General features: G+C 39.5%; 1 protein-coding gene across 1 annotated transcript in view; it reads right to left on the bottom strand.

The window, feature by feature from the left end:
* The window catches only part of man1a1 (mannosidase, alpha, class 1A, member 1), a 110541-nt gene that overhangs the window by 42709 nt on the left and 44700 nt on the right, over window positions 1–23132 (bottom strand). The window contains exons 3-4 of the mRNA XM_015947565.3: window positions 15627–15742; window positions 4283–4363 (exon numbers count right to left, since the gene is read on the bottom strand). Of these exons, the coding sequence (XP_015803051.1) occupies window positions 4283–4363; window positions 15627–15742 (197 nt within the window). The remainder of the gene's footprint in view (window positions 1–4282; window positions 4364–15626; window positions 15743–23132) is intronic.

Consider the following 23132-nt stretch of genomic DNA (forward strand, 5'->3'; position numbering starts at 1 on the left):
ACCTGTTCCCAGTTTGTCTTACTCCTTAGTCAACGCTGTGTGAAAAAAAACCCTGTCCCCACTCCTAAAATCATACCTGTAGCTCTGACTGCTTGCAGAATGTTCCGACTTTTCCTGCAGCAACTTGATTACCTCCACTATAAATGAAAGGTAGACACATAAATGTTTGGTTTAATGCGTTGTTCAGTTCCTGTGAGTGCGTACTGCCTTGTGTTTCCCAGGGACCATTTTTATTGTCGCATTTTTTTTTAATCAATTTCTCTCTGGGATTAATAAAGTATTTTTGAATTGAAGTTCAGGCTTTAAGTGCAAAAACAGGAATAAATGTGGAGAAAAATCATAAAAAATTACCTAAGACAAAAAAGTTTTAGACTTAAAATGAAAAACTTCCCTATGATGGAATTATGTGACTAACTGACAGATTATTCAATAACATATCTGATCACTGGACAGCTGTGGACTAACTCAGCCCAACATCAGCACCAGTAGAGGTTTTAGTATTAAAACAGAACCTGAAGATCTACAAATAAAAATAAAACAACATAAAGCACAAAGAGTCGTAGACTTGGACGTAGAAGTTAAAAACTGTTTTATTTCCTTTTAATTGACAACGACTGTAAGAGTCTGTGGAAAATCAGACAGAAAGTGGCTGAACCGTGAAACGCTAAGTGGCGCTGAGAGCTCACTTCCAGTTCCAGAGCTTTTGAATCATTTCTGAAATCTCAACACTTTCACTGAAGCATCATCTTCAGCTGACAGTTCAACAGCTTTTAGCATTTATGCCACTTCCCGTGTTTAAAAAAATAATAATCTCTCTGATGTGCAGGGCACAATTCACCACACCATACGCCCATTTACTCACTAAATGACAACTTTCCACTCAAATTAACCACACAGCAGAGTCCACCTGCTCCATTCACGTTTGATTAGCATAATCTGAAGAATGAAATACAACAAAAATGTCAATACTTTTATTTCAGTCTCACTACTGAATATATTGGAGTGGCTCTGATGTAGATGAGGTTTGCCATTGCTGATGAATACATTCAGACAAATGCAGACAATGTCCAGGGCTACAGGAGGCAGAGTTAGTCTTTTCTTTGGGTTAAACAGCCGCTCTAACAGCAGGAAGTGACACAGTATGAATGTGAGAAATATTCTGGCTACATAAAGTAGAATATCTGACCCATCAAATATGATCATTTATGATAATTCAGTAATTTTTTTAATTTATGAAGCGCCTCATGATTTTTATCCTGAGAAGTGCTACATCTTTCTCTTTCTTTCTTTCTTTCTTTCTTTCTTTCTTTCTTTCTTTCTTTCTTTCTTTCTTTCTTTCTTTCTTTCTTTCTTTCTTTCTTTCTTTCTTTCTTTCTTTCTTTCTTTCTTTCTTTCTTTCTTTCTTTCTTTCTTTCTTTCTTTCTTTCTTTCTGAAAATGAACATATATCATATATCATATATTTTTAACGGTGGAGGGACTATGTCTCTCACCTGGCCAGGGAACGCCTTGGGATTCCCCGGGAGGAGCTGGCCCAAGAGGCTGGGGAGAGGGAAGTCTGGACCTCTCGCCTTAGGCTACTGCCCCCGCGACCCGACTCCGGATAAGCGGATGAAAATGGATGGATGGATGGACGGTTGGATTTTTTAATTATGTAATTAATTAACAGACATGTTTGAATTTTCTTGAGAATTTAACCTCATATTGACTAACTTGCATTTTAACTTCCTGGCAGAGAACATTTTAGTCCCCATCTTCTTAAAGGAGTGGTTCACTTGTTTAATCAATACATTTGCAGAGGAATGAACGCCTTGTAAGTCGTAAGGGGGGCAGGATTATACCAGTCAGTGTTTCCCCTCCATAGGCTCGGGCGTGGCGCTGTGCCACAGCTGAAATTCCTGCGCCACACCTACGAGATCCCCCCACACGCACACAGACGCATTGCTGGAAAGCACTCCGCGCAACGAACACCCCCTCTGGACGCTAAAACAACAACAGCCTTCCTCGTTCTGAGTCAACAGGGGTGAGACCATGAATGTTAAGTGACGAAGATCTGACAGATTTTTCCTATCCTAGAGTTTAACCATCTCTTTTCTATCAGAAGCTATTGCAGGAGATAGGTGTAGGAGACTATTTTCATGTTCAGCCTGCATGAAACACTCAGTTACTCATTATAATCAGAAATAATCATTTAAAAATGTTTTTTCAGTGTCCCACACCTTTAAAGCAGAAACTGAACACAACTGGGAAAAAAAAAGAAACGGCTAAAATATCTAAAACATTTAGAAAAAGTTAAGATCATTACATTCAAATGATCATTTAAAACTCTCAACTTTTGTCACAAGTAAAGAAAAATGCAAAACAGATTTTTTCTTAAAGCCTTCATGTTTTTTTTATTAAAACAAATATTTTTGAACAAAAACATTTTTAATGAACACCGAGCTAAAACAATCCTTTTTGTTGTATATTAGAATATTTCTGGTCCATCCATCTTGACTGACTGGTGTAATGAAGTGGTGGCTTTTACGTTAATGAACTTTTTTTCCAGGATTGCGCGAGTATGAGCTCTTCCAGTCTTTTACTGAAATGAACCAATGTCCTTTAAGTCCCTGCAGCTCCACCCAGCAGCCTTTCAGGCCACATGTCAGCCTTCATTCAGTGCCAGACCACCTGCAGCACTTAGTCATCTTCTCAATCAAAAACCATCGGTCCTCAAGGCCGTCCAGCAGCCATTTATCCCCCCCCCAACACACACACACACACACACACACACACACACACCAGAGGGTCGTAACCTGGAGCTGAAGGAAGGACGACTCGAGTTTCTGACGGGAAACAGAATGGATTTGAGGCCGAGTGAAAACCTAAAGGCTAGATAGTGATCTAACGAAGAGTTCCTCTATTTTCATTGTTGACAGTTTTGATATTTAAAAATAGTTTTTCTTTAATGTTATATTTTTTAAGTGTCGGCTTCTCGATAATTCAAGGTTTACATTATTTTTATCTCGGTAAGTAACCAGAGTTTAACACAAACACAGGCAAATACTTAGGAAATATTAGGAAAATACTTGTTATTATGTTGATTTTGACCATCAGTAAAGACCTCGGAGTTATTTAAAATACCAAACAGCATCAAACAGGGAAAAAAAGAGCATTACCTTTCAAAATAAAATAAAAGCCAACATTTATAGCTTTTTGTTTACCTTGGATTTGCCCCAGATGGGGTTTTACGGTAAATCTTACAGGATTTAAAGAAGTCAGGGATTATCATAATATTTAAATTAACATATTTGCCTTATGTAATGACATTATAGAGTCACTTGTCTGGAAAAACAAGTAGAAATGCCATCTTTTTGTCTAACCAACTTCACCTCTGACTGCTGATAGATGTCTCCACACCCAGAAGCTTTTTCTACGCTGTTTTAAAATGATTAGAAATATCCAGATACGTAATGAGAAGTGTGTACAGCCATTAGGGACTGTGCTTTTGTCCTAGAGTTCAGTACTTGTAAAGTAATGCTCCATTTCCTCCGTCTCGTTTCCATTTTTACAGTTTTTGCGAGTTCTCTCTCTGTCTTTTTATTGGTGTTATTATAGCCACATTTATGCTGCAACCCTTACATCCATCACTTGACTCGAAGGAAATTATGTTTCAGATTTTGTGCATTTGAGCTGGTAAATGTTCACTGAACTTGGAAATCATTTTTGCCTTCAGTCTAAGCTCAACTTGCCCCATCCCTGAAGAAAGCATGTGGCTCGTTCAGCCCTAAGACGATGGAGATTAGTGAACGAGGGCACTAAACCTTCCCTTAGATGAACTTATAAAAACATGACACTTAAAGTTGATTTATTATTTTATGCTTTGCAAAAAGAAGCATTTTATTTAGCGGGCCGTTGAGTCTGAGTGTCTACTAAAAGACTGTCATGTAACTGATTTGCCACCACACAGCAACACTTCTGATTATTCCTCTATTATTTATTTATTCAGCAAATATGCAGAATTTTTTTCAGTTTTTATTTTTAAAAGCATCATCTATGTTTTTAAACACATTTTTATTTTTATTTAAAACATCTTTTTTAATAAGCTGAATGACGAAAACTGCTTTGGAGGTCAGAATCAAATAAAAACAAATCAGAGTGGATTCTTTTGGAACAAAATCCTTATTTTTTTCATGAATTGACCCTTCAGAGTGTTTAAAACAATTCAGGTCTTCCTCTCAGACTCGGTAAAATCAATTAAATCTCCCATCCGGTGAGCAGAAACACAACAGGAAGCATCTTACCTCTTTTCCAGACAGGTAGTAGGCGGACAGCAGACCTCCGACAAACCTGATGTTTACCTCAAACACAGAAACTTCTGCATTCTGCAACAGAAACAAACACATCATTCAATCAGAAACTCATGAATGCACCGTTCTCTTACCATCAGAGTGAGCTGTTATTGGTCCCTGTGAGGACCAGACTGAAGCTTTTCAGACTGACAGAGCCAGCAGGTAAGTACATGTATTTATTCTCGTGATATACGCTCGTTTTCTGCATGAAAACTCCTTTAGAGGACATCTGGTTGGGTGTGTAATTACAGTGAATGAATAGTTTTAAACTTGTAATGATCACAAAGCAAAATGTTTCTATTCAATGTTTTTTTAAGCTGAAGAACAACAACTCCCAGTCCCATGATGGGAATCTGAGTCCATTCATTTAGTCTGGACTGAAATATTTCTGGAGCTTTTATAAAATCCTGTTAAAGGCCCTCTGAGACCTCTAAAGCATCATCTCCAGAGAGACTCATATTGATTTGTAATGAATCCTTCTTTCTTCTGAGCAGATATTTATGATAAAAACTTTTTGTAAGCACACATTTCATCTACCAACATTTTAATTTATAATTTCATCATGAAAGGTAGGAAACAAGTTGGTTCTGGCTCAGTTTAAGTAGATTTATCTGTGTTTGACGGGAGATTCAGTCCGAACCCCTGCAGTCATGAAGCTCAGAGCTGCTTTATACAAAAATGAACAGACACAAAGAAAAGTAGACACAGAATAAGTCGTTTCCATCATAATAACAACATTGTTACCATGACGGTGCTCCTCGGAGCTAGCCGGAGGATGACTACAACAGGGGGGAATGGCAGCTATTTCCCATAAACATGACTTTATTGGAAAAAATAGTTTATTATTTGCTGCTGGAAGGCAGGAGTCAGTCCTCCACAGGAGGCCTGAGCTGTGAGCTGCTGTCTGGTGAAAGCTCTGTTGGTAAATAGGCCTTTTTAGAGAATCATTTCTCATTTTTGGCACTTTAAAACACAGCAGGCTTTGCTTAAACACTTTCACAAAGGTTACGCATTTCCATCACTGTCAATCAGAACTAAAGCGGTTTAAAAAGATTCAGAACAAACAAAAGGTATTTTCAGGAACGTGTGGGTTTGAGTTTCTATAAAAAAAAGCTCCAAAAGCGATGAGTCATTCAGGGTTTTGGCTAATCTGTAATTAAGGAGATATTTTGGTCATTTTTAAGTGTTTTCTTTTCTGAACGACCTCAAATTGAAGAAATAAACGAACTGTTCAGGAACCTTTTAACAGGTAAAATAATAATTATAACTTCAGCCCTGAAAACAAAAACTAGCAAAATTACACCAAGTGGCAACAGAGCATCGAAGCCTCCTCGAGATCTTCAGATACTAAAAATGGTTCTTGGTGAACAATGACTAAAACGCATTCCCTCTGGGTGAAAATAATGACACATTTGCAAATAAAAATGCTGATTTTGGCATTGTGTTTGCCTCAGGAGCAACAATAGAGTTTTATCTCTCTTGCACACGAGCGCGTTTCTGAGTCAGATGAAGTTTTCCAGCTTGACTGACAGCTCTCATAAGTCACTGCTGCCAAACGGAGATACGACACAAGGCTGTCCTGTAGAAACACAAATTACACGCAAATCCACACATCTACTGTCATTTTCCTCCAAGTCCGACTGAGAAAGCAAACTGTGGTTAATTTGTCTCAATTAAAACTGTACCACCCAAACTCAGGCTGTTAAAACAGGGAAAGTTTAAAACGAAGCCTTCTGACGTTTGCTGCAGTGATTCTGCAAACCTGGTGAGATGCACTTTAGCAGCCACGAATGCTTTAAACTGCTGGACAGTGACCCTGTGAGTCAGCACTTGTTTGACATTATCTCTCCTAAAAGCACTGAGCGGGCGAGGAGTCGAGTCAGCCCATTACAGACCACACAGGAAACTGACTAAGCACGGCCAAACGGATGAGATAACGTTCCACACGAAACGCGACGGACAGAGGACAGAAGTGTTCTGATCAGATGTCTCGTCTGGTAAAGATCGTAGGGTAAAAAATCTACAAAACAAACATTTCACCGTTTGTAGCTTTTAGTGAATCTCTGCGCATTTTCAGAGGGTGGATCTGATTAGTTTAGAGCGTATGGCAAAAAGAAAGAGCATGAATCAATTTCTAAAGCATAAACCCGCACAAAGAGACTCCCTGAAATCTGACCTGAGCAGGAAACCCCAACGATCCAAGAAGGACGAATAGTTTAGCAACATATTTAATAGTGAAGATTTACTTTGGCAGAGACGACACCTGCCAAAGGGTACAAAAAAATCCTATTTTACTTCAAATAAATACTAAAACAAACATATTCTCTACAATATTTGTCTGCCACTTTTGTTTGTGCTGCTTAAAGACACACTAACCCAAACCCAGAAACCCAAAACACTTTTCTAAAATGCATCCCAGTGAAAAGTCCGGCAGCGAGGACTTTTCTTTGGTCATTATGCGTCACACAAGCATCTTCTGATGTTAGATAAAACCTTTTTAATGTGCTACAAAGAGATAAGATCAGCAGCAGTTAATTAAGTCTGTAAAATGTCTAAATCCCTCGAACTCAAAGGTTAGAAATGCTCTGACGGGATAAAATCTTATTTTGTTGAAAAGACTTTGATGATTGTAGGATGGAGCCTTTCCAGTAAAATGATGTAAACTCTTAATAACCTTTAGTTTATATGTCCTCCTTAAAGGACATTCGTAGGTTTGTTTGTTTGTATAACAGGAAGAGGAGAAAGTTTAGATGTTTTTCTATTATTATTATTATTATTATTATTATTATGAACATAATTATTGCAACACAGTGAACACGTGATATCTTTAATTAAAACTGTAATTAAAACATTGTGGTGAAGTATTGTTCGTGTCCATAGGTGTTAATAGAAAACTGGATAAAACTGGATTTATTTTGAGTGTTTGACGGCCGCAGGAAACCATGAGTTCCTGCTGAATTTACTCCAACTGGTGGAAGGTAAAAGAAAAGAAAAAGCAGGTGTAATTCTCTTTAGATGAGCCTGGATGTTAAGCAGCAACGATGAAACTAAAAGCCTAATCAGAATAAAGCCAGCATCAAGGGGAAACGGGTGAATCAGCACCGACCTGCAGAACTTCACGAGTGCGTGTCGGTGGGCTCGTTAGTCTCTCCTGCTTCACCTAAAAAGCCTTTAAATAATTACATAGAGCATTTCACTGTAAAATGTGATTTAGTGATAAGATATTTGAACGAAAAGCTAACTGTACAGGAACATCAAAGAGTTTTTGATTTTTCACTGTAAAAAAAAAAACACGACAGGCTCTGGAGCAGCAGAGTCGGATTTCCAGCCCCTCGCGCTGCTAGAAGCGTCGGAGAATTATAATTTGTGTAAATATGCTGACACAAACAAGTAAACGGTAATTCAATTTCAGTGGATCCATTAGCGTTCATTGGCTCTGGTTTTTATTGACGTTACGAAGGAATGAAGAATGAAAAAATGTGCGTTTGAATGTTTCCACTGACAAATATTCTGGATATGATGGAGACTCAGTGTTTCAATACATCAGAGCAATTGTTCAAGCAGCTCAGATGAAAGGTTAAACAAACTTTTCAAAGCCTGGATAATTGTTTTTTACGTCCAGAAATTATATTAGCTCTGTCTGGAGTCACTATCGATATATTTACAGCATAAATGCATTAAATACCTCCCAAATATGGATTTATATTGATTCTTTTCATCGTTTAAAAGTAAACAGGTTAGTAATTTCTGTCTATATTAATTGTTATGTATTGAGAAAAACTTACTGGAGGCCTAAAGGAATGAACTCTTATTCCAGCCTTTTATTATAAATCTGTAAGTAGTCTACAGTTGTTTTCTTAGTGGTAAACAAACTCTTCATTAATCATTTCCTCTGCTTTCTAAATAATGATTTACTGGTGAAGTAATAAAGTTGAACTTCTGGCTATTAGACCCTTTAAAGCAGTGGTTCCCAATCTTTTTTTCAGATGACCTACATTTTGAAAAAGACAAAACATCGTGACCCCATTAAAAAAATAAAATTATTTACTCATCGTAAATGCAACAGTTCTATAAACAAAATCCTATGCATTTTACTATCCTTTGCATTTCTTCTTTTTTTTTTACTTTAAAAATGTCTCAAATTTGAACATAAAAATGAAAAACCATATTTGAAACATTATGTACATTTTTAATGTATTTAGAAACAATCTGAAAAACAAAACATTTTCAGAATAAGGATAATGCTTTTATCTTTGGACATTAAACCAGGGGCGGATTTAGAACTGAAGAAGGTCCGGGGCTTAACACACACACACGCAAACACACACGCGCGCACGAGCACTCACACGTGCGCACACACTCACGTGACACGCACTAGTCAACATCATATATATATGTCTTGTACCACATAATTTTTAATCTGAAGCTACATATTAAGCATTTTCAGGGCAGAGTATTGTTCCTGTTAGTGTTTAGTGTGAGATGATAGTAAATATTCCCTTTCTTTCTCCAGCAACTTTACCTGATAGTAAGCTAACTTTAGGCAAGCCAGCAGCACAACAAATATTTTCAAATAAGACTCACAAACCTGAGTCAATAACAGTCTCATGAAAGCTGGGGTTCTGTCGCCGTACTTTTTGTCTAAAAAACATCCTTATGTCCATCTTCACTCATGTGTTTCAGGCAGAAGAAGCCGGCTGCTGAAGGGCTTCTTCTTCAGTGGTGGAGGCTCAGGCAGGCTGTATACAAACTACTGCCAGCTGCTCCCTCTCTGTTGGACTTTGGTACTGCATGTTACTTCCGCGATTTATATCCGGGGCTTTTCATAAAACATCCGGGGCTTCAGCCCAAGTAGCCGGGCCTAACGCCGCCCCTGCCGGAGTATTGCACAAAACTTTTAGATAAAACATTCAGAACACACAAATATCCAAAAATTGTTTTAAGCACAGAAAATGTTTTTCACATATGCTTAGTGATGAAAGTCATAAATATGGCTTTTACCAAAATGTTTATTATTATTATTAATTTTTTTGCCTTGCTAATGTGAGGGATGGGCTTGCTTGTTTTTCAGTATTGCATTCCAGTCTGGTTTACAAGAGGATAATGCAACTCTCATATCTGGTGCAGCATTCAGTCTACTTCTGAATTGTGTCTTTATTTTTGTTAGAACTGAGGACCCTACTTCACATTTGTATGCTGTTGTGAAGGGAATGAGAAGCTGAAAGCTGGCCTTACTTAAGGCAGGATATTCAAATGAGATGCTTATCCAAAATGAGGACAACTGCAGGCATTCATGTCTTTTCTTTAGCAAAGGATCACTGCTCATTTGTAACATCTGTTTCTTCTCCAGGAGTCAATCCTAACTCAAGCAGAGATTCTGGATTTTCATAAGCGAAGGGATTTTGAATCCACCTTTTGCCATTCAACTTATGAAATCTCCCTTTTGGAAAATAGCGGTCCAAACTATTATTAAGAGCTACAATGTGTGTTACAACGAGTTCAGTAAGATGCTTTACTTGTGTGTCAGTGACATCATTTTCTTCTATGTGTTTTAACACATTTGGAAACATGTAATGACATGGTTTTGGTTCTTTGAGGTGTGCAAACCACAAGTTTAGAGACTTCTGAAAAGTGAGAACACATTTATAGTTGTGGAAAACATCATCATGCTCTCCCTGCAGTTTCAAATTCAGCTCATTCAGCAATGAAAATATATCTGCCAGACATGACAATGTAAAAACCCACTCATCAGTAAACAGATCAGCAAGAGGGGACTTCTTCTCCAGGAGGAACGCATGGATTTCATTTCTCAGTTCATATACTCTGGTCAGAACTCTGTATGAACCAGTAGGTGCGTGTGCTCCGCCCCCACGTCGCAGCACTGCTGATCAAAAAGCCGACAGTTCAGGGAACTGCTCTTAATGAAGTTCACAACACGGATAACTTCTTTTAGCGTTTTGTCCAGATCAGCAGGCATTCCTTTGCATGCCAACGCGTGCCGATGAATAAAACAGTGGTTCCACACTAAGTCCTCGCCGGCTGCGTCTTGAATTTTTTTTTACAACTCCGCTGTTTTTGCCCGTTATGTTCGCAGCTCCATCAGTTGTTATGCCTTTACAGCGGCTCCAGTCCAGGCCGGACTTTGTAACCACGTAATCGTTCAACACGCTAAATATCTGCTCACCTGTAGTCCCGGTCGGAATATTCAAACAGCATAACAAGTCCTCGACAAACTCTTTTCCCAGACATATCTCACATAGACCAATAAAGTTGCACAGTCGGAAACATCTGTGCTTTCATCCAGCTGGATAGAAAAGTCCCCTGCCATCTGGGGTGATGGTGGCACAGGAGTCAAGTGCTCGCCCCGTAATCGGAAGGTTGCAGGTTCGAGCCCCGCTCAGGCGGTCGCTGTCGTTATGTCCTTGGGCAAGACACTTAACCCATGTTGCCTGCTGGTGGTGGTCGGAGGGACCGGTGGCGCCAGTGCTCGGCAGCCTCACTTCTGTCAGTGCGCCCCAGGGCAGCTGTGGCTACATTGTAGCTCATCCCCACCAGCGTGTGAATGTGTGTGTGTGTGTGAATGAGTGAATGACTGGTTGTGTTGCAAAGCGCCTTGAGGGGTTCCATGACTCTAGAAGGTGCTATATCAAATACAGGCCATTTACCATTCAGTTTGAAATAAGCTGCTCCTCAAGGTTGCTTGGAATATCAATAATCCTTCTGGAAACTGTGTTGTCACTCAGTGGAATGTATTTTAATTTCTCTGCAGCCTTTTCACCAACAACTGCACTAACCATGTCTATTGCAGCAGGCAAGATGAGTTGTTCTGCAATGGTGTGAGGCTTTTTCTCAGTGGCTACACGGTAAGAAACCATGTAGGATGCAAGCTGAGCTTCATCATTTAATGTGACATTTCTGCGAAGAAGATCAGCAGATGATTTAATCTCCTGCGTCTTTCTTTGAAAGAAGTCCGGTGGTTTATTTACCAAACCAGCGTGGAGCGATTCCAAATGTCGCTTTATTTTGGCTGGCTTTAAACTCTCATTTGCGAGCTTTTCATGGCATATTACACACATAGGTCGATCTTCTAGATTTGGTTTAGAAAAATTTACAAATCTATAGTTTAAGAAAAGATCTTTATATGGCCTCGACCAGGATTTTTTTCTTAGCTGCTGGTTCTTCTCCCTGGTTCTCCGACTCTGTTTCCCGCTCTCCTCAGATTGTTGGCGGATGGAATTTCTGGGCATTCATCTTTGTTTTGGCTTCGTTCACTATCCTTGACGTCTCGTTTTGATGATGCTTTTTTTGAATAGCGCTGCCGTTTTTATTTTGCATTGTTCTTTAGTCTCTGTAGTCTGGCATTGATGTGATGTACTTTGGTTTTTGTCCGTGTCTTTCTTTTTCGTTAACCAAGCATCCATTTCTCCTTCGTGGCAAGTGGCAACGAAGTCTCAATATAGACTTGTTCTATGAATACACTGGTAATCGCAGTAAACAAGTGACACGCTCCCTCTTGTGGCGGAATGCTGAACTGCATGTGTGAGTCTTGGTTAAAAAAAACAGCGTTGTTCAGAAATTTATTTGGCGACCCATAAAAAATGTTTTAACGACCCCACTGTGGGTCGGGACCCCATCTTTGGGAATGACTGCTGTAAAGGACCCTCACTGAAATCCTTACAAATGTAAATGTTATTAGTTGCTATCAGGGCTGGACTGGGACAAAAATTCAGCCCGGGCATTTTGATTGGAGACCGGCCCATCACCTGGTTTTTTTGGAAAAGACATTAAGCCTTACGCTGTTTCTGACACACACCAACGTACACTTTCTTATTGGTAATATTTATGTATCAATCTAATAAACGTAAACCTACACCATCCTTCCTATCCTGGTATTCTAAAAAAGTAGGGTTGGGGGTAAATGATTATTTTTAAAATGATTATTCTGACGATTATTTTATCGAATAGTCAACTATTCTAATGACTATTTAGATGATTAATCTAGCGATTATTTTTCTATTGCACAATTAATAAAAACCAAAAAATCTTAAATAAATTCCTCCAAAAAATTGATAAGTTGTTACTGTAAGAGAATAAACACTACAGGCCTTCCATTTTGTATAACACTGCTTTTATTGTGTTGCGGTTGTTTATGTTCTGGTGACGTGTAGAACTTGGGAGTGCAGGCTGCTGCCTGAGAGGTGGTTGGAGACGGAGTGTCTCCATGCTGCTTTGTTTTGGTCACTTATGTGCCTGAGGCAAGTGGTGTTACGACCCTTCCTGGGGAGTCAAGTGTAAAGGGTTAAATTTACCTAAATATTGCCTTATTTATTATCTCTTGATGTTATTAGTCCCTATTTCTGTGGTTAATTGACAATAGTTCCCTGAAATGTTTCTCCTATTTTAACTGTAAATCCTTCTAGCTGTTATATTTATAACAAGAAACAGATATTCGGAAGGAATATTTTCATGTTTATTCGAATATGATTGTGGAACACACCCAGCATCATAATAAATGAAGTAATATTTATGCCAATTTAAGCCTTTATGGGTGACCAGGACACTGTGATCAATTTTTGGCAAGGGAAATTATCATTTGTTGCCATTTTTGAGGTGTTTATGAATGTGGAAGACACCCAGCATCCTGTGATGGCACTAATAACATCAAGAGATAATAAATAAGGTAATATTTAGGTAAATTTAACCCTTTACAGGTGACCAGGACTCTGTGATCAATTTTTGGCAAGGGAAATTATCATTTGTTGCCATTTTTGAGGTGTTTATGAATGTGGAAGACACCCAGCATCCTGTGATGGCACTAATAACATCAAGAGATAATAAAGTAATATTTAGGTGAATTTAACCCTTTACAGGTGACCAGGACACTGTAATGAATTTTTGGCAAGGGAAATGATCATTTGTTGCCATTTTTGAGGTGTTTATGAAGAGACCCAGCAACCTGTGATGGCACTAATAACATCAAGAGATAATAAATAAGGTAATATTTAGGTAAATGTAACCCTTTACAGGTGACCAGGACACTGTAATCGATTTTTAGCAATGGAAATTATCTTCTTTTTTTTGTTGCCATTTTTGGGGTGTTTTTGATGACACAGTAGGCAGTATGAGTACAGTAACATCAACAGATAATACATAAAACCCTTATTTGGTCAATTTTAGCCTCCATGAATATCTGAGCGATTCAATCACTTTTTGGCAAGTAAAATGCCATTTTAGTTGTCTACAATTAAATCATCAATAAAGAATTTAAAGATATTTTGAGGCGTTTCTTATAGGTAAACGGGAGGGTGTCGTCTATTTGGCAAGTGACCAATCTTAATTGTATGTGCTGAAGAGCTTTTATCTTGTTACTTTTAAATAGAGCAACGTAATGTTTAGCAACTTACACAGTGTCATTGTAAAGCCAAAGCTTGATCAGTTTAAATACTATTTTTCCAAGTAAAAATGTGCCCCAAACTAGTTAACTGTGGCTCCATGTCAAGTGGACTAAAGAAAGGAAGGGGAAAAAATTAAATCGCTGGAGAATTGTTTATTTACATTTATACAACGTTTACATTCAATACAGGGTGCCATTTTACATTATTTATTTTTTTAGTATCAAGGCTGTAACATAAAGAAAGCCAGTTCTTACCACAAACCATCTTTCAATCGCAAATATTGCAAAAATGATTAATATATCCTCATTGTGAACGTTTAAGACAAATAGCAACACTTAAAACAACTTCCGAACTGCAAAAACTAACGTGGCAAGGTGGATAAACGACGGCCCGGGTTGTATTCGATCCCCAGACCTCTGGGGTGAGAGTCATGGGCTCTAACCAGTCAGCCAAAGGAACATCCCCTTGACCAACTATACAGGGCGCAATATCAATCAAGACATTGTGACAGGATGCTCACACTGCCACATCTTCCTCCCTCTTTCCACAAGCACGTCCTCGTACTCCCGCGCAGGGTGCCACAAACACTGCCACACTAATATCCGCGATAAACATCTGTTTAAGTACCGGAAGAGGTTATCTTTGCTTTCTGAATGTCCATATTGCTAGATATGCTGAGTTTTAGGGCGAAATCCTGGGGAATTTTGTCTAGAAATGCAATTACCTAACCGTGCGCGATCCCGCGGTGGCTAATCATTTTTTGGCAGCGAAACGATTAATGGCACAACACCGGCTCGGGTTTCTCCTCCTCCTCCCTCTTTTCTTCTCCAACCTGTCGCTGGGCTGAGGCTCCATCACTTCCTAAATTGATTTTACTTGAACCTTCACTACCAAACAACTGTGAGATTTTAACACATGTGCCAGCATCAGCCTGAAGGGCCAGTTTCTTTTTTTAGTCGAAATTTCTCCGCTCCTGCTTTCCGTTTCTTGTTCTCCATTTTGTTAAGCTCGTCTGTCTGTTTACCGAGATTCACAAACAACTGGCGGGTGCATCAGACCTCTGGCTATTGGTCCAGCCCAGAGTGTATTATGACCAATTGGCCAATCCACCAACTTTTACGAGGCGTCGCGTGGGGCGGCGCGGACAAGTTGTCTGCAACAACTAGAGGGCAGGGGAAAAAAAAAAAAAAAAAAAAAAACAGACACCGGCCCATAAAAGATGAAAGGGTCGGCCCAGCGGGCAGTTGCCCGCTATGCCCTATGGTCAGTCCAGCAGTGGTTGCTATTAAAATACGTCTTTCTTTTGTTCTTTCATATTTGACAGTTTTTTTTTTACACACTTTTGTGCCTTTCCTTTTTACATTTCTACTTTGTGTCTAATTTTTAAAAAGACTCTGGTTTATGCAGAAAATTTAGGAATTTAATCGAGTCTGAGTGTTGAAATATGGTCTCTCCCTCTATAAAGAGAATTTTATGAATCTCCTCAACTGCTAAATGTTACTTTGCTTAGATGAGACCAGCTCTAATTCTGGATTTGGTTTGCAGAAACAGATGAGTTCAGACAGGCTGTGTCCAGAACAACTTATAAAAGTTATTTTATACTCTTTACATTTCCATAGACTTCCCATTTCATGGTCATTTTGGCAGAATTATAAATAATTTCCAGCCCAAAGCACTACAGTGGCTAGCTCTCTGCAGGTAATCTCTGTGGTGAAATAAACAAAACAAAGAATTCTAAAAAACCAAGTAATTTACGGTGGTTTAAAGGTTTATAGATTAGCATTTGCACATATTGCGAGTTGTTTTAAGACGGCAGAATCACTATGTAAATGAGACGAGTCGAGTTTTACACCTCACTAGGACTCGCATGGCTCCAAACACACACAAACACCAACACTCACCACATTAAAGTCAAGGTTTTTCTCCACCCACTCCGCAGCCGCATCAAACTCCTCAAACATTTCCATGACGTAGAGGGTGTCCAGAGCGTCCACTATTGTTGCTCCTTTTATACTCCCTGAAGGAAAAACAAACATCAAAAGATTAAAAATCGATCATGCATTAGTAGAGGTCGTCTCATGCAGAATTTATCGCCTGCAAAAACAAGAAGAGAGGAGAATAAAAAGCTCTTTCAAACGCTAAGAGCTTGTTAGTCAACGCATCATTCCTTCCAACACCAGATGTTGTCCTCAAACTCAAAACAAAGTAGTGAAAAAACACCCAAGTAAAAGATTTCTGTTTGGAGGTTGAATCAATTATTTAGCAACCAGATGGTGAAAGGTAGAGATTATCAGAGTTCTGCTCACCTATAGTGATTAGTGTCTTAGCAGGAGGTAAGACACTGAGACGCACAAATCATAATTTCAGTGCACTTGTTAGCCAAAACCGCTAACAAAGCCAACATCCCTCCAACACTGCAGTCTGAGCCAAGAAGCTCCATAAATCATTAAACATGCAGAGCGCTCTGCAAAGCTTTTAGTCCTTGCAGGCTTGTTTTAAACACAAAACCTCCTTTAGGAGCAATCTGGCCACTTACAGGTGAGAGAGGGAGGGAAGAAATAAAACAAAGAATACATTAGTGAAGGAAAAGAGGCTGGACATGAAGGAGAAACAAAAATTAATGATAAAAACGTAGAAATCTGCTGGGTTTATTTTCCTTTCTCTTGAGAAACAACGGAGCAACCCATGTCCATTATAAACTGGGTGTCATCGCAGACTGTCAATATGATAAATACACACAATTTTAAATGTATGACTCAACAGATCAACAAATATTTACTGATGGTAGAAGAAAACCTCTCAGTAAGGCAGCAGAGTAAGTATCTGCCCACTTGATGAGGAAAAAAAAGATCTATTAGATAATTGTGAGTAGCTGAAGTTAAATTTAAAGTTCATTTGAGGATTAATTCAATGAGTGGATTAAGAATTAGGTGGGTGGGGGTCATTTGTTTTGAAGACCAAAATACAACAGTTGGTTTTTAACAAATTGATTAAAACAATAACAAAAAAAAAAACAAAAAAAAAACTTTTCAATGAAAGAAATGGATCTGTAAAAATCAGGTTCAGTCAACGGTAACCTAAACAACAGTCTAGGATATCATAGAAGATCCATGAGCAGCTGGTTCCACGGAGAACCCCGGGATCGTTTCCACAAACAAGTTAAAAGAACCCAATTAAACAAGTCTGGTTTAAATAAAAACAACTGAAATAGTTGTGGTTGGTTTTGTTTCATGTCCCAAGGTTCAAAAGAATGAAGGAAGATGTTATTAAAGGCTAAAAGCGCACAGGACAGAGGTAACAGGGAATAGAAGCAGCTGTATGTTTTGGACACCCGAGTGAAGAGAGGAGCGGAGCTGTCAACTGATCACCACCTGGTGGTGAGTTGGATCAGATGGCAGGGGAAGATGCCGTAGACCTGGCAGACACAAACGTATAGTGAGGGTCTGCTGGGAACGCCTGACAGAAGAACCTGTCAAGACGGTCTTCAACTCCCACCTCCGGCAGAGCTTTGACCGCGTCCCGAGAGCAGTGGGGGACATTGACTCAGAGTGGGCCTTGTTCCACTCTGCGATTGTTGAGGCGGCTGTTGCTAGCTGTGGTCGCAAGGTGGCCGGTGCCAGTTGTGGTGGCAACCCCCGTACCCGCTGGTGGACACCAGAGGTTCGGGGAGCGGTCAGGCTGAAGGAGGCCTACAGGGCGTGGCTGGTCTGTGGGTCTCCGGAGGCAGCAGACAGGTACCGGATAGCCAAGCGGGGTGCAGCAGTGGCAGTTGCCGAGGCAAAATCTCGGGCATGGGAGGAGTTTGGTGAGGCCATGGAGAAAGACCATCGATCGGCTCCAAAGAGGTTCTGGCAAACTGTCCGGCGCCTCAGGAGAGGAAGGCAGAAACTCGCTCACACGGTTTACAGTGGGGATGGGGAGCTGCTGATGTCAACTGGGGCAATAGTCGGACGGTGGAAGGAATACTTTGAGGAGCTCCTCAATCCCACCTACGCGCATTCCGAGGAGGAACCAGAGCCGGGAAACCTGGGGATGGACTGTCCAATCACGGGGGCAGAAGTTGCTGAGGTAGTCAAACAACTACACAGCGGCGGAGCCCCGGGGGCGGATGAGATTCGTCCTGGGTATCTCAAGGCTATGGATGTTGTAGGGCTGTCGTGGTTGGCACGTCTCTGCAACATTGCGTGGTCATCGGGGGCAGTTCCTGTGGAGTGGCAGACCGGGGTGGTGGTCCCCATCTTTAAGAGGGGTGACCTGAGGGTGTCCTGTCGGCAGGAGGCCCCCGGGTCGACCCAGGACACGTTGGAGAGGTTACATCTCCAATCTGGTCCGGGAACGCCTTGGGGTCCTGCCGGAGGAGCTGGTGGAGGTGGCCGGGGAGAGGACGGTCTGGAGCTCCCTAGTTGGGATGCTGCCCCCGCGACCCAGATAAGCGGAGGAAGACGACGATGACGAGAAGCAGCTTAATATGAATAGTCATTTTAATAGGAATTTGTTTATTGGAAAGTATAAAAAAATCTTAAAAAGAAGACAGAATCTACAAACATTAATTATATCAATTAATGATGAAAACTAGGGGTGGGACTCGATGAAAAATGTAATTAATTAATTGATTAGAGACTTTGTTGGTAATCACATTTTAGTCAATTTGGCAATTTGCGCCCAATTTTTTAGTCAATAATAATGTTAGTGAGGCACAGATGACATACCCACACTTTAATGAGTATATTTCTGTAAGCACATGGTCTGTTTGATTACTGTGGTCTGGTTATAAAGGCAACCATTGTGGGATTTGTTGGGATGTGTAAATATTAGTACATGTGTTATTGATGAAGTGTAAACAGACATGGACAATTGTAAATGTGTACTGAACTGAACACTAGGTGGCAGCACAGCACAGCTAATGTATATGTAGAGGGTAGTGTAGAGTTATGGGGAAGTTCTGCTGCAAGTTTCAAGATGAATACTGCGTGGATGCTTGTCCCTCCTGCTGTAATAAAGTTCGTATGGATAAGGTTACTGCCTGCCTGATTTCTACCAACTACAAAACATAACAGTAAAAAAAGCTGATTGTTCTAACTTTGTTTTTGTTAAGAAGAGTGATTTGTCGTGATTCATTCAATTTTATACATATTTGTGCAGTAGTGTTTGGAGCCCGTAAAAAAGGTTCATATTGTCTTGCAGCCCAGGCTTTGAAGTCTTGTTTGCAGCTTGATTATATTTACTGATATATATAAAGGGCATACATTTGGATTCTAATCCTTTTTGGGCCCTAATTGAAGTTTGCTCAGGCTCAAAGGGTTCATTTAACTTTTTAATTAATTAATTAATTAATCAATCAATCGTAATTAATGCGTTAAATTCACACCCCTACTGAGAACAAGAATAAAAGTGACATTTTTCAATGACCAAAACAATATGAATGCATGAATTGCATGAAATGGTAAATATTATCCAAGATTTTATCAAAATGATCAATTAGCAGCAAAATGAACTCAAAAGCAAGTATATAATAAGCTAGAATTTGCATGAAGAAATTCTTTTAAATGTAGAAATGTAGGCAGGATTAGTTTATCATCCTCAGCATCAGAGCTCTTCTAAGTAGAAAATAGAAAAAACGCTAAAAACAAACGAGTAAAGTATCAAATGAAAGTGTTTTTCTGTGACTGAGGAAAATAACAACACAGAAAAAAACTATTTTAGTAAATTTTACCTTCCTTTTTATGTAATAAGTATGAATAAAAAAGCAGATTGATCAGTAATTAAATTAACAATGGTAATTTGCAGCTAAGGTATTCTTGTTTTTATGATCCTTTATAGCTAAAATTGTTAGCAGCTAATGTTAAAACATCATACTGATGATGACTCTGTGGGGCTTTTATGTCTGTAAATAAAGATCTGTGACATTAGACAGCTTGCCCAGGGTCACGACGGCAGAGGGAAGGAAGCTTTCTACCAGATCAAAAATTTGTGTCACTGTCCAGATGGACAGACTATAAACACCCTCAAAGGATTCCGTCTGTGAGGTTGGGAAGGCAGAAACGGATGATCTAGGAAGTAATGAGGATTTTGTTACAGATTTGAGCATGGTGAGCTAGCAGATGGTTCAGCAGAGAGTGGCATCCATAACACTTCTGTACTACATGAGTAGAAGTGGATGAGAGGAGAGGCTGTAATGATTCTATAAAGACTGGGCGCTTGGAGAGGAATGCCTGGTGAGATTTACTGTGGGCGGTCGCCTTGTTATTGTGGGAAAACTCTTACATTTATAAGAATTATTTGCATAAATTTACAAACAAGCAGAGTTTCAGCCCACAGCAGCAAATTTGGGTTATTTTAAAACAGATACGTATCAGATTTATTTTTAGATTTTAGAGAGACGGTCACAGAATATCTGGCTGTTTTTGTGTCTGAATTATAAAGTCTTTAATCATAATCAGTGTGAACGCCCATTCTGGAGTGCCTCATTTGATCTCCACTTTACGGTAAATCAGAGAGCTGTAGGTTAGAGTAGAAGGAGATCTCACTGATGAGATTTCAAAAGTGTCTCCAAACAGAGGTACTCATTTTCCTCGCAGGAGTCACTGAGACGTAAAGGCAAATCTCAAAGTGGTGAGGGAGCTGGAGAGGCTAAGTTTGAGATAAAGTCTGAGAAACAAGAGACTCTGGGAGGAGTTGGAGGCCTTTGAAACGTCGTTGCAACCAAATGGAGACCAAAAAGATGAATTTGACAATCAGGAGACAAAATTAGTAAATTAATTGATGGCAAACAGAAAATAAATTAAGTAAATTATGAGAAACTGTTGAAATGTATTCACAATGTAAATGTATTAAACCTTTAAACTATTAGAAAGATACATTATTTGTCATTTAGACCATAATGGGCTCATTGGTATGAAAAGGTGCTAAGGCAAAGATAAAAAATTTTAAAAGTAAGAAAGAAAATCTGAAACAGGATAAAGAAAATATTACATTGACTTTCTGTTTAATTAGAAAATGAACAAAGAAAATAAGTATTCAGTGATAAATGAAAAAAGAACCATCAAATATCTTAGATAAAACAGAAAATAATAAATATTAAACTTGCACTATTACACAATATTACACAAAAAACAATATGAAAAAAAGCAAAAACTAACCTGTGATGAAAAATAAATACAGCAACTTTTCTAAATTGAAACAAAGTGTCTTAAGTAGGTTAAAGATGAAAAATGAAATTTGTTTTTGCAATTCTGCCTCCAACTAGTCACCATCCACTGCAGCCAAGTGACATGAGAGTTTAAATTATTAAAGAGAACAAACTAAAGATGTGTTTTCTACTTCTATCATTAATCATAAATAAATGGACAGATTTCCAGGTATTTTGTTCCTCATCACAACCTGCCTTTGCTACTAGATCACTGCCGACAGGAGCGTGGTAGATTTTTGGTCACTTTTTACTAGCCGCCTTCATGACATCATGAGTCTCTTTATTTAACCTCCACACAAAGTCAAATTATTTTTATCCAAAGCCCGTAAACCTGTTGACATATTATTTGGTGGATTTCTTCTTTACAGCAAAAAAAAAAAAAAGTTTTAAGCCACTAAAGTATACAGTGGGGCAAAAAAGTATTTAGTCAGCCACCGATTGTGCAAGTTCTCCCACTTAATATGATGACAGAGGTCAGTAATTTTCATCATAGGCACACTTCAACTGTGAGAGACAGAATGTCAAAAAAAAATCCATGAATTCACATGGCAGGATTTTTAAAGAATTTATTTGTAAATCAGGGTGGAAAATAAGTATTTGGTCAATAACAAAAATTCAACTCAATACTTTGTAACATAACCTTTGTTGGCAATAACAGAGGTCAAACGATTACTATAGGTCTTTACCAGGTTTGCACACACAGTAGCTGGTTTTTTGGCCCATTCCTCCATGCAGATCTTCTCGAGAGCAGTGATGTTTAGGGGCCGTCGCCGAGCAACACGGACTTTCCACTCCCTCCACAGATTTTCTATGGGGTTGAGGTCTGGAGACTGGCTAGGCCACTCCAGGACTTTCAAATGCTTCTTACGGAGCCACTCCTTTGTTGCCCGGGCGGTGTGTTTGGGATCATTATCTGTTGGAAGACCCAGCCACGTTTCATCTTCAAAGCTCTCACTGATGGAAGGAGGTTTTGGCTCAGAATCTCACGATACATGGCCCCATTCATTCTGTCCTTAACACGGATCAGTCGTCCTGTCCCCTCAGCAGAAAAACAGCCCCAAAGCATGATGTTCCCACCCCCATGCTTCACAATAGGTATTGTGTTCTTGGGATGCAACTCAGTATTCTTCTTCCTCCAAACACGATAAGTTGAGTTTATACCAAAAAGTTCTACTTTGGTTTCATCTGACCACATGACATTCTCCCAATCCTCTGCTGTATCATCCATGTGCTCTCTGGCAAACTTCAGACGGGCCTGGACATGCACTGGCTTCAGCAGCGGAACATGTCTGGCACTGCAGGATTTGATTCCCTGTCGTTGTAGTGTGTTACTGATGGTGACCTTTGTTACTGTGGTCCCAGCTCTCTGCAGGTCATTCACCAAGTCTCCCCGTGTGGTTCTGGGATTCTTGCTCACCGTTCTCATGATCATTTTGACCCCACGGGATGAGATCTTGCGTGGAGCCCCAGATCGAGGGAGATTATCAGTGGTCTTGTATGTCTTCCATTTTCTGATAATTGCTCCCACAGTTGATTTTTTTCACACCAAGCTGCTTGCCTATTGTAGATTCACCCTTCCCAGTCTGGTGCAGGTCTACAATTCTTTTCCTGGTGTCCTTCGAAAGCTCTTTGTTTTTGGCCATAGTGGAGTTTGGAGTCTGACTGTTTGAGGCTGTGGACAGGTGTCTTTTATACAGATAATGAGTTCAAACAGGTGCCATTAATACAGGTAACAAGTGGAGGACAGAAAAGCTTCTTAAAGAAGACATTACAGGTCTGTGAGAGCCAGAGATTTTCCTTGTTTGAAGTGACCAAATACTTATTTTCCACCCTGATTTACAAATAAATTCTTTAAAAATCCTGCCATGTGAATTCATGGATTTTTTTTCACATTCTGTCTCTCACAGTTGAAGTGTACCTATGATGTAAATTACTGACCTCTGTCATCATTTTAAGTGGGAGAACTTGTACAATCGGTGGCTGACTAAATACTTTTTTGCCCCACTGTATTTATGTCTGAAGGACGCTCCAGCATGAAATCCTGTTACGTGGGGGTGGAAGTAAAATCTGCTCCTTCCAGCTGAGGCTGTCAAACTCTACAAGATGACTAAAAAACAGAATGTGAGTGAGGAAGAAATGGAAGGAGAAATGAAAAATGGCAAAGCTGGTGTCCCTTGAAGATGAGAATCATTACCTTTCTGTTCTGAGACAGAACAAG

Source organism: Nothobranchius furzeri, chromosome 2 (assembly GCF_043380555.1).
Source record: "Nothobranchius furzeri strain GRZ-AD chromosome 2, NfurGRZ-RIMD1, whole genome shotgun sequence".
In the NCBI taxonomy this organism is placed as follows: Eukaryota; Metazoa; Chordata; class Actinopteri; order Cyprinodontiformes; family Nothobranchiidae; genus Nothobranchius; species Nothobranchius furzeri.